Below are 12,895 nucleotides of genomic sequence, written 5' to 3' on the forward strand. Positions count from 1 at the left end.
TTTACTAATGTTAAGGAAGACACCCACGCTTTTTTATAGTTATTTAAATAGTAGTCTATAATTTATTTTTCTACTTTTTAGTGCATTATTACATAAAAGCTTGTTATTAAAACGTTTTTTATGAATTTTTTTTTCAGTACTTTACATGTTTTATTTACAATTGAGTTATATGACTAAAAACCAATGCGCGCCTACTGGACGTGATGGCGCAGCCATTGAACGTGATGGCGCAGCTATTGAACGTGATGACGCGTGTGGTGTGGTTGGATAGACATGCCTACTAATTCGGTTCAAATTTTAATTAATTCATAAAAAATTAATTAGGCATCCAATTAAGTCAAATTTAATTTCAGATTGCATTGTCTTCATGTCTTGACCCACGTGCCAACTGTGAATCGTATCGGTCAAGTAGAAGTGTCCGAATTTTCACTCCGGCGTTTCGATCTAGACAGACTGGCGACAGACAGACTGTCGAGGAAGTGAGTTAATAAAAGCGTGTAATAATAGAAACCATGAGCAATAAAAAGCGAGCAATATATGAATAGAACTGTTTGGCTTGCAATATTGACAATTTCAACGTTTTATGTCGCCATGAAAGCAGTTGCCAAACATTTTAAAACAATTAACTAACGCTTAACGTCATTTTGATCTTTAAATTGTGTATGCATTATCAGTGTTTCTTTGAGGTATCTCTTCGGAGAGGGAGATACCCTCTCCACCCCCCCCCCTCAGAAGAAAGTCTATTCCCTTCCCCCACCCCCCCCCCCCTCCTGACTAGCTTCGCTTAGGTTTTCGAAAAACGTTTAAGAATTTAAATGATTAATTAATTGGTGATTGGCTGTGAAGTGGAGTGCTTAGGGCATAATTATGAACAGTTTAATTAGTTTCATGTCATGGAACCTGCATTGTATATTCGCAAACTTATTACTCGCAAGTTTAGAACTTCAAAGGCTACATTAATAGTATAAATCAAATAATATGTTTAATTTAATTTCGAAATTAATTATTTTTACATTTCAATACAATAGATAACTTAATTTGTAACGAAATATATATTTAAACTTATTCTATACTTTAAGATATTTGTTTTTCTTTAAAATGGTATACATTTTATTTTTAAAATATTATTTTAAAAAGTTACCCCCCCCCTGCACATAGACCAAATGACGTAGTCTTTGTTTTCTTTTCACAAACAATTGTTTATATGAGAAAATACGACATCTTGACATATCTAACGACCTTAAGTAGTTTCTACGACGGGAATAAAGCTTTTTTTGTTTGTCTAGGGTCGGTTTACGACCACACAAAATATAGGGAGGATCGTTCGTCAATTAATATATATATATATATATATATATATATATATATATATATGTATATATATATATATATATATATATATATATATATATATCATAGAAAGAGAATTGCACTCGCGGTCACTTTTTAGCACGCTTCGAGGGCTTTAAGTCAGACCGACAGTTTTCTCTACGTCCTAGTCATCTATAGAAGTGTATGAAAAAAAAATAGCCAGATGTACAGAGGTTAAGTACCCTAAAATGTGTGTTGAATGTACCCTGTTTTTCCCATAAAATGCAAAGATTATATAAGGAAATACGACTGGTCAGTTTTGACCCATTTCCAGAATTTTCCCGGGTATGGCGAGTTTTTTCTGACACCCCTAGGCATTCTTCTACCACCTGACAAAATATCAATGGCGTTCGTTCGGCAAAAGTTTTTTTTTCGTAATATAGCTCATATAAGGCGCCGGTAAGTCGAGGTCAGTTTTGACCCCCTCTCCGTGGACTTTGCGGCCAACCGGCACCGGCCCTCGTGCCAAATTTTAAGCGTCTGCGGCACCAAGAAGTGCCCTATCTGGCACTTGACCACTTTGCTTAATATATATATATATATATATATATATATATATATATATATATATATATATATATATATATATATATATATATATATATATAGATGATAAGGGCTACGTTTAGTGTTAGGAATTGGATTTTTTAAAATTTATGAATGGTGTTTGGTAGTGCTGCAAAAACTGAAGGTAATTGGTCCACAAAGTGTTAATAGTTAAGCGATAAATGATTGTTTGATTGAATGAGCATTACTTCTTTCACCAAATTCAAAGTTTTAAAGCAACAGTTAAAATAACAAAGAAAGACGACTGATATGATTTAATCACTTTATTTGGTAATAAACATATATCATCGCCATATTGAGTGATACAACATTTTATTTCTTTATTCAATGGAAAATAATTTTAAACATTTGAGGAGCTGTCACTCCTCTCAATTTCAACGTTGTTGACTTTGACGTCATATTCTGGTGTAGCAGGGTAAGCCTGTGGGTCATACGACCCGGCTCGGTATGGTATCCCATCTTGCTTCAAGTTGTTTACCTACAATGTCAATAAATTTACCAGTCAGCTTAAACACGTAGTTGTTTTCGTCACATAAATCGTCAATGACGTTTGAAGAATTTGGGTACACAGACTTAATGTCATTCCATAACCACGGGTAGGCGTTGGATGTGCTATGTCGTTTTAGTGCTTCGTAAAATGGGGTGGTGGCGTCTCCGAATTTGTAGTTGACAGTTGGTGTGTCTCCACTACCCCGGTACTGCTGGTGATATTTTGTGTACTTCCCGTTTGGTCCTTGCAGCTGTCGGAGAAAACCTCTCAGCTCGCAACTGAATCTTGCGATGATCACGAGGGTGTAAGGGACAGTTGTTCGTGTTCTAGTGATAATAGCACTCCACTTCACCGCGCTGAATGGTGCAATTTTATTCGATGAGCTGACAGAGAAACTTTGAGACTGTGTGTTGTTCTTTTCGTCGGTATATGAAGTCGTGGTTTCATAGGCGAACTTAAAAGAAGCTGTAGCACCCGTTCCACCGATAGGTGGTGGTGTATAACTAATCTCAAGCCCAAGTTCTTTAGAATTTTTAAATTCGCTTGTCGTTGTATGCGTCACACTTCGGACAATCGTCTCCGTTCGAGTGATAGTCTTTGTAGCATTTGTCGCGTCGTTGTTGTAGTAGGATCCACTGTCAAGAGTCTCTGGATTTAGGTCTTCAATAACAGGATTCCCGTATTTAATTTCTTTGATGCCGAAACTCCAGTCGCCGTAAACCATACTGAGACGCTGGTCATTCTTGAACCCCTTGCACGTACCAGATCTATCCGCGACCCAGGTGTACTCGTCGCGTCTGAAATCTTCCCCATCAAACGGGGCGATACAGCTTTGGCACCAGCCATATCCCAAATAAGACGCCAGTTGCCCCATTCTATTTAGCGTCTTGTCCATTATCAAGCCTTTGATTTTGTAGGTTTCGTCAATTTTCGCAGGCTCGGCAGCCATCTTACAGCATTTCATTTTGTTGATGCAGTACAGTTGGTTGCAATCAGATCGGTACAGCCCTGTTATGAAGTACCCGTCCTTGCAAGTACACAACCCTCCTTTGTCGGAACAGTTCTGGATGTTTTTGTCTTCATAACATTGACCGTAATTGGTGGGATGGCCCGCGGGTTTGTAACATCTACCGAATTCAATGTTACTCAAACCTTGACCGTCGGACCTGTAGAATCCTTGCAGGAAATAGCCTTGAGGACAGTCAACCCACATGTTGTTCCTCACCAGAAACATTCGCCAGTCGGAGTAGACAATTTGCCTTGGGAAATCTACCCAGGGGTTGGGTGGGTAGCAACACATGGCTTTCTCGAGGTTGGAGATGGGGTCGTTGTCCAATGCCTGTCTGGCCTTGCGGTAGAAGCCAGAGATGACGCCCACAGTCGAGGAACATTGGACGTGGCCTCGTTTGTCGAAACCACTGCTCCAGTCTGAGTACTCACAGAGGCACCACGCACCGGATACCAGGACAGACACCACCAGCAGAATATATTTTACTTCATTCATTCTGGAACGTTTTCTTAAAGTGAAATTTACAAACAAAACTGTTATGTTTGATTTCATTATTTTAGACAAGAAAAGTAAATTTTTCATTTTAAACATGACGTTCCATGGGTCAAATGAAGTAGAGTTCGCATGATTCTGTGATCTCTGCATTTGAAAGGAAAGTGTAGTCAGCACTATGCAAAGCCTTGAATTGAACACGGATTCGAACTCGAGATTTTCGGGCTAGCGCTCTACCGATAGGCCATGTCGTTCTTTAAACGATTGAAACGGTACACAAATCATAATTTAGAAAACATAACTATTAGCATTCCGTATTTCTTAAGTAAACAGTTGTTAACAAAAAAAAAACGTAAAGCACTATTAGCATGTTTTGTTTTATTTTATTTGTATGTACAATTAAACACAAAAATAAGAAAAAGAAAGATTTTCTTAAAATATATAATAATGTAGTACTATTCAAATAACTAAAAAGAAAAAGGAAGTGGAGTTTATTTTCTACTCATGGAATATATTTAAAATAATAAGACTACTACATTAAAAAATATTCAGCAGTGTTGATCATTTCAACACTGTATCGCATTTTAACAAAAAATGTTCTTTTAATAGTGCGTAGGATTTTTACTCTTTTAACGAAAATAATACAACTTGAGTTATATTTAATTTAATGATTGTTTTATTTAGTTAAATATTTAGACAACAACAGTTAAAATATTGTTTCAACTATATTCTTAAAAAAATCAAGGCATAGGCCTACTTAAGTGTATCGGGTAGCTATGTAAGTGTTAACTCACTTTTAGACAACGTATCCGGTACAACACACGCTAAAAGCGCTGAATGATTACTGGTTCTCTAACTAAGGTTTAAATAGCAATAGTTGGTTTTAAAAGTTCACAAGCGCACAAATGTGTGTCTGCCACAGCGGGCGCCCTAAGCAAGTGTTCATTTTTTAAGTTTTATTTAATTTATTGTTCTAATAATAATTTATTATTATAGACAGGCGTTTATTCTATGTGAATAATCTTTATAAAGTTGAGGATGGGAGGGGGGTGGGAGTAGGGTTGTAACCTTTTTAAGTCTTGGGTCGAGAGTACAGAAGAATACATTTAAAACTGTATTTTGACTTGAACAATAAACTGTGAGGTGGACAGTGGCGGAACTAGAAAAAATGGGCCACCCCGCAAAAAATTTTTTTGGGCCCCCCATATATATATATATATATATATATATATATATATATATATATATATATATATATATATATATATATATATATATATATATATAAAACAAGGTTCGCTCTCAACATAAAAAAAGTTCCATCTGGTACACGAATAAATCAGAGGTTTTTCAACACACGAGCTGGCCCCTTTCTAAATCTAGTCCAACACACCAAACTGAGGCTTTCATCAAAACGTTACTAACCGTGTGCCCTGTTTTCCAGAAGTTGAATTAAATGTTAACAATGTCGGCAGTTCATTTCTTGGATCTTAGGACGCGGGTTTGTCCACACTACCAACTAGACACGCCAAGGCATGCTGTAAATCCGTCTGCGACGGCCCGGGTGTCAGGGGAGTCACGGGGCTCTTGGAGCTACCGGTTACATTACTGCACGGGTGATGGGTGTGACACATTGTTTCTTCCGGCAGAGCTCCCCCCCCCCCTCCCCTCCCCCGAAAACAGTCTACCCTGGAAGAAACATTGGTGCGACACCTAATTAGATTTAGTCATCGAGTGTCGTAGCGAGACTTATTCCTAATGTTGTGGGAACTTTTAAACGACTGTCTGTGGGGGCCAACTTGCTCATATGTGATGCGCTCAGGATGACACTGACGCCGGTTGTATTCAAGTAGTAACCTCATCCACTTATGCAGTATCACGGGGCGCTAAATCACATATTTCCGTTAGGAGTCCCCACTCAAATATGTACAAATGTTAGGCCTATGACAGAAACCTTTGCGGGGCTGTACTCAACAGCTTCCCAAGTTTTCATGGCGATTGGGTGAAAGATGCAGTAATGCATAATAATATTAGAGAGAAAAATGTTTTTCACATGTACAACTGTATGTGGCCAGGTCACGCGTTGGATAACCTTCTGATTTAGGGGAGGGGGGGGGGGATTAACAAAAAGCCAGACCCTCACACACCCCCACCTCAATGACTATTAATAATGTTCAATTAATTCTAAACGTTCTAATTCATTTCTAAATAATTATATAAAAAATAATCTTACCTGCCCTGTTTTGTGAATTAGATGTGCCTAATACTATGAAAGTAAATTAATATGTGTTGACTAGATCTAGTGCTGTCTAGTGTCTGACAAAATGTGCTGAAGTGGTGAATCGTACGGTTAGGAAGTAGTTCATAAACGATACATTTATCTCCTCGATACTTGTGAGGTTGAGAAAGAGGGATGGGATAGGGGTCGGCTCGGGAAAAAACTTGAAAGGGACAACAAAACGCCTTGATCTATGTACGTCAGCATCGCCCATTGTAAAACTTACTCAGGGGAGATAATTTGAAGTATAGGCCTTAAAAGTTTACTATATTTCTTGTAAAATCAAAAACAAGTAAACGTATATAAAACTGAAGTTTCTAGTATTATATTATTTTTTAAAAATTATTTGTACGATACAAGATAGTACAGGATACAAATTCAACCACTATCACAAACACATATTAACATTGAAAAATGTACAATGGATTTCGGGTCCCCTACCAATGCCGCAAATATGAACCGCGCATCATGAAAGTATTGAAAGCCCACTTCATATGTAGCGGCTTTTCGTGCTATGGACTTTGTTGTTTTTTTTAAAAAGAATTTTGCCGGCGACAGCGTGTGTTTGATTGTAGGGAAATAGAACTCGGCCTTGACGATGGTTAAAAAATACAACTATAAATAACTGTTTTAAATATGTAAAGAATTTGTCGACAATTTTTAACCCCCTTTTTGGTCCCCATCCCCTGCCCCATCCGCCACAGTATACTTTGGAGGATCGGTCAAACAGTTACGTGTCCTCTATTTAGCTATCAAAGGGAGGGGGGGGGCAACGAGTCAAAGAAGTCATTCAAAATTTGAAGAGTTGCCTATATTTTACACTGTAGTTTGTGTAATGGATTTTATCTTTTGCGGAAGAGCGTGGTATAGTGACTGTAAAATAAAGATAATCGTACCGCAGCTACAGTGTTTTTCTTTTACAAACCAAATATTATGGCAAAAATTAAATTCAAAATTAAAAAAAAAAAAAAATTGGTCAGCCTTGGCCCCTAAACGGCCTCCCCCCCCCCCCCCGCGCATTGCGGGGTCTGGCGGGACTGTAGTTCCGCCCCTGTTCATCAGGTAAATGAACAACTACTGACTAGTGTCTTTAACAAAATGTGCAGAAGTGGTCAGTTTACAGTTCATAGACGGTTCGTTAATCTATGCATTACATCTTATTGTAAGAGTAAGGGTGTGGTGAGGGGTAGAAGTGAGGGGTAGGGGGGAGGGGGGGGGGGGAGAGAGTTGGGAAGGGAAGGGGACAAGAAAGCGCCGATAAACATCTACATCAATAGTGCCGACTTTTTCCGATCGTCTAGAAGACCAGGATAGTCGCCTCGCCGCAACATTTCCCCAGCCCGATTTCAAAGCGTACCGGCACAGTCAAATTTCAGATGCTTCGTCTTTGAAGTTGTCTATATGTCTGGCGGTCTCTCGAGCTATAGTCAGTGCATTTTTCTCAAAGACGTTTGCCGACTATCGTGTTTGTTTGTAACTGTAGAAGAAAGATAACTCGACCACCACCTAATTTATTTATTTTTTTAAAAATAATTTAGCCAGGATTTTTGGGCCCCCAATTGGTCCTGGCCCCCCCGAATTGCGGGGTCTGACGGCACTGTAGTTCCGCCCCTGGGTGGATGTGTCCTCTTATAATCCGGGAAATACTACATGTATGATTGTATAGAAATATATAATTATAGCATATTATTATGAAAACACTGTTTCATTACGTCAATGTAGTTAAAAGTACATACAGAATTGATGCTGTTTATTCATAAGTAAAAAAAAAGATTCTGAAAATACGGTGCAGGCGAATTATAAATATGTAGACCTATATGTCTGTTAGTTTTAAGACGTAAGCCCCCTACTTTTATACATATAAAAAATACATTCTTTGTCACTGTGTAATCAGAAATAAGGTGGAGAAAGATATCGGTTTTTATAACTGTCATCTTGAAGTGATATATGTAACTCTTTTTAAGCTTGTCACCCCCATACGCTACGCCTCTGTGTTTTAATTTTAATTAAAGTACATGTAAGTCACCTTTTGGAGGTTAAATTAGAGTACACTTTTATCACCTTTTGATCACCATGCTCAGCATTTTGCAGCTGTAACAAATTAGTGAAACGACGAAGAAACTTCACTTCTAATCAATGAAACGTTTTTAGGATCTGAAGATGTCTCACACTGTTTCAATAATCTAAACTTAGAAAAACAGCAGTGAAATTACTTTGTTTTAATGCTAATTAGGTTAAATAGCTGAAGTAATGTAGTTGGCGATCTTCATCACAAGTATATAAACAATCTTTAATAAAAAAAAAACATCGCAAGTAATACGGCAACATCGTTGTAGAACCATCTGCAAACAATTATAATTACACTGTTATATTTACACATTAATCTACTCAATATTCTGCCACGCCATCATCAATACATCTATAACTACCTAACATCGAATGCACACTAGTATGTAAAAACCTATAGCTAAACAACATCGGTTACGCACTTGAGCTACACATTAATAACTTCATACCATTATCACAACATAGATTTCTAAACATAAACAAAACCAAATTTACATTAATTTTTAAGGTTATAATTTGGCGCACTGGGCTATCCTATGAGCGCTATGGTGCCTAATTTCGTTTTAAACAGTGTGATAGACTATAGATAGGACAAGTAATTATAATCTTTATAAGTTAATCGAATCCGCGCGTCTTACGGCGCCACGACAGGGTTCTACTAGGCGCCCCGGGCCTTCACGTGTTCACTATGAAAACACTATCAATACATTGGGGTACTATAGTCGTTTACTACGTTGAATCAGGCGGTTCTGCATGCACCTCAGCATGGCGCGATTTGACGCCTTGGGCTAGACTCTGACCACTTTGCGTTTATGTTAATTTTTATGTTTTTTTGTGTTTGGTTTGGGTTTGCGTTTGTGGTTGGGTTTGCGCTTGAATTTGGTTTGTTTTCGTTTACTTTTTCGTTTGCTTGTGTATATTCTTTGTCTTTGTGCTTGTGTTTGTGTTTGCGTTTGTGGTTGTCTTTATGTTTGCGTTTGCTATTGTGTTTTCGTTTGTGTTTGTATTTTTAAATATTTTTTTGGTGTTTTTTTTTTATTTGGCTGTGGTTTGGGCGGGCAATGCTGAGTATATGTTGATTACTAAAACACACATGTCATGGTCCTCTACAGATCGATTATTCACAAAGGCCAGTGCAGGGCCTGCCCAGGACGGCTAGTTGTATATATATATATATATATATATATATATATATATATATATATATATATATATATATATATATATATATATATATATATATATATATATAGGTAAAGTCCCCAAAAATATTTTCTGCGAGGGGGCCTTTTTGTCTTTTTCCACCACTGGTCGCCACGTTCTATTAACATGGAGATAATCTTTATGCCAGATAATCCGATCGGTGCTTAGCAAACAAACTATCTATTCATCTATACCGGCTCATTGGATTATCAATAGCTGTGGTTATTTCCGTTGTAATTTATGTATTATAGCGATATAGGCTAACTGATAGTACTTCAAAAACATGTACACGCTGCCCAGTCAAAAAATGTTATACGGGTTGCATTTATAGTAAAGGAATATGATTGGCATTATTTCAGATTTAACACTGAATGTACGATTTCTGTCAATGGATTAACGCTCATCCGTGTTACTATAACAATAGGATTAGCCTCACAAGAGATTTGTAACAGGAGTTTAGATTTTTTAATCCTTGCTTTGTATAACGGTTTTTCTTTAACGAACAATATACTTGTAATTGTAAAAATAGTATACACACACTGACCTACAAATACGCAAATGTTGTGTTGTAGCTGTACGAAATTTCAGGGGAAAATTGCCAAATGAGTTTGAAAGCAAACATGTAATCGCTTTGTACCGTCAGCTTTTTTAATGTCTTGAAGGTATATTTTCCCTAAACAGCCTTTACAATAATGGAGCAATACGTCCATGCAAATCTATCCACAAGACCTCCCCCCTCTCCTGGACCGAAATAAAACCAGACAGACCACATCACAGTTACTAGAAAGTTAAGAAGTCTTTTGGACGTGAGAGTATATCGAGGAAATGAAAAGCTTTAGATTTTCTGTTCCTGGGTGCAACGTTCACTCTCAAACTGACACCATCTTGGCCCGATCACATTATAATATATAAAAGCTCATGGGCGCACTTCTCTCTCTCTCTCTCTCTCTCTCTCTCTCTCTCTCTCTCTCTCTCTCTCTCTCTCTCCATCCCATGCGAATGGCTATCTCTGTTTCTGTCAATGATCAGATCACTGAGAAACTAATAGATATACCAGCACTTCCTGTGTGGATCGGCCGACTATCTCAATGATAATTGCTCCGACTCTAAGCAGTTTGAATCTATAAATAGAATAACAAAAGGAAGGAATCGAAATTTTAAACTGATTTCCGCCATTAAAAAAATAACATGAAACCTACAGTTCACGACACATCGCATAGGAATTTAAAATAAATATTAGGCCTATAGGTTTAATACATATTGCATAGAATATAGAAATTTAGATCTAGTATTCTGGTTAGTTGTTATTTCATGTTTATTAGAATATAGTCTAGAATCTAATCATACGGCTGCATAAAAAGAAAGTTTGAAGGAAATAGAATACTTGAATAGGAATCTAGAGAAGCGGAGGTAAGAAGGTTAAATTAGTAATTTACATGATTTTTATTGTAGTTTCACTGTTTGTTAGGCCCAATTATTAAATCTTTAGATCAGAGGTCCAGCTTGATCATGTGTGGTATCTATTGTGGTGCATTGGAATGAAAAGCCCACATACTTAAATATATAATCTAGTAGGCCTATACTATAACTGTACTGCCCTATACTTTAAATTTGTTGCCACAAGAAAAAAGCCTATTTACTATTAGGCCTATTAGTTATAATTTAATTAAATTGAAATATTTGTTTATCTTTATAGTTTATAGTGAATGCATGCTAATGAGCATTATTCAAGCTGCTGTTATATTTAGGCTCATAGGCCTATATACTCTATAGCTTAGGCTATATACTATAGACTAAATATTATATACCAATATTGTGCATACAACTTAAAGCATGTAAGCATACACAATAATAATTATCATTAGACCTATAGTAACTAAGACTCGTACTATTTAGTACTACTTTAATACTACCTTTAAACTATTAGGCATAATGAAATAATGATTAATGATTTTAGTGTTTTCCGCACTCGAGAGGAAAGAGGTTGCAGGGAACTTAGAGACTAATCTTTGCCAACATACTGGATTTCTGGTGATGACAATAGCAGCAGATAGTATGCGGCTCAGTTAATACTAAAAACAATTGATTTTAGTAATTAGTGGTAAGCTCTTTTTTAAAATAATATATTATAACATGGTATCGCAAAGGTTCAGGTTGTCCAATAAATGGTAATTGGAGTCAGGTTTAGGACTATAGTTTAATGCTTGGTTAGTAATATGCATCAAGTTGGGAAAGACAAAGAAATGGAAATACATAGAATTTAATGTGTTCATTCGCAAACGTTACTATTTAAATTTTTTAGGCCTGCTATTTATTGCTGAATAATAAAATCACTATACTTATTCACTATATTATGTTTAAATAATGTGAGTTTAGATCAGTCGAGTAAATAAATTTAATAGCAAGACATAACTAAAATTTACAATGAATATATATATATATATATATATATATATATATATATATATATATATATAATTTGATTGCTATTTTATAAAAGTATGTAAATCACAGAACAAACATAACGTTGTATTAGGTCTACAACTTAACAAAAATGCTACTACTTTGATGGATTGCACTAAATAGGGGTGAGCTTTAATTTAATAATTTGTGAGATATTCTTGCTAATCTATGTGTAAATTGCATTTCAGGACTATGAGTGTGTGTTTGGCCATCCAGATTTCATAACTAAAACTGATGTTCAATTACAAGAGATATTAATCAGTCTCCGTGGACTATACACTGTGCCTAGTTTCATCCTCAGGTAACTGTACTATAGGCATAACCCATTTTTTTAAAGTAATTATTATAGCAAGAGATAGCATTATATGTTATAATAAATATAATGGATTTTAATCCAAAATATTTAATTAATTATTGTCTTTTCTTAAATTCTAATAAATCAGTGACTTGTACAACATAGAGGGTATTATATTTGAATGATAATTGAAACACATATTGTTATAGAGCTCAAAACTATGTACTTATCTAATATAATTAATATACTGAAACAGTTTTATTGAAGCATATTATTTCATATTTTACCACACAGAGACTGATGTGTAAGCTTAAAGTAAAGACATCAAATCAAGGTATCAGCCATTAAGAGGGTAAATATTGATAGTCTACTTCATTAATCTTCAATATGAATGAACACAATTTTAAATCTATAATCTTTGCTGATAATGTTTGTTTCTTGTTATTCATCATGTTCAGTGCTTTATCTTTTCAAAGTAATTAGTTATAGTAAAGAAATATTAGAGATAGTAATATAAATTTGTAATTTATTTTTCTTGCAAGTTCCACAAAAGAAAGTATCAAAATATTTTGCCTTTATTTCATTTACAGAAAAACATTCAAAATCATATTGTGATACACAAGTCAAGCAAGTCTATGACCAGCATTTTGATACAGGCCA

At 35.9% G+C, this 12,895-nt stretch overlaps 1 protein-coding gene and 1 long non-coding RNA gene across 2 annotated transcripts; one reads left to right on the forward strand and one right to left on the reverse strand.

Moving 5' to 3' along the window:
- Nucleotides 1-2,366: 2,366 nt before the first annotated feature.
- Nucleotides 2,367-3,932, reverse strand: LOC131944341 (uncharacterized). Its single transcript, XM_059304897.1, has one exon. It carries the CDS (start codon nucleotides 3,930-3,932, stop codon nucleotides 2,367-2,369), a length of 1,566 nt encoding a protein of 521 aa, XP_059160880.1.
- A 6,933-nt stretch (nucleotides 3,933-10,865) lies between these two features.
- On the forward strand, nucleotides 10,866-12,571 carry LOC131944326 (uncharacterized). The gene is made up of 4 exons (XR_009387010.1): nucleotides 10,866-10,887; nucleotides 11,435-11,578; nucleotides 12,129-12,241; nucleotides 12,530-12,571. It is a non-coding gene; the product is annotated as an uncharacterized LOC131944326 (long non-coding RNA).
- Nucleotides 12,572-12,895: the final 324 nt, after the last annotated feature.

Source organism: Physella acuta, unplaced genomic scaffold (genome assembly GCF_028476545.2).
Source record: "Physella acuta isolate Inbredline_101_S28 unplaced genomic scaffold, ASM2847654v3 ptg000489l, whole genome shotgun sequence".
Taxonomy (NCBI): Eukaryota; Metazoa; Mollusca; class Gastropoda; family Physidae; genus Physella; species Physella acuta.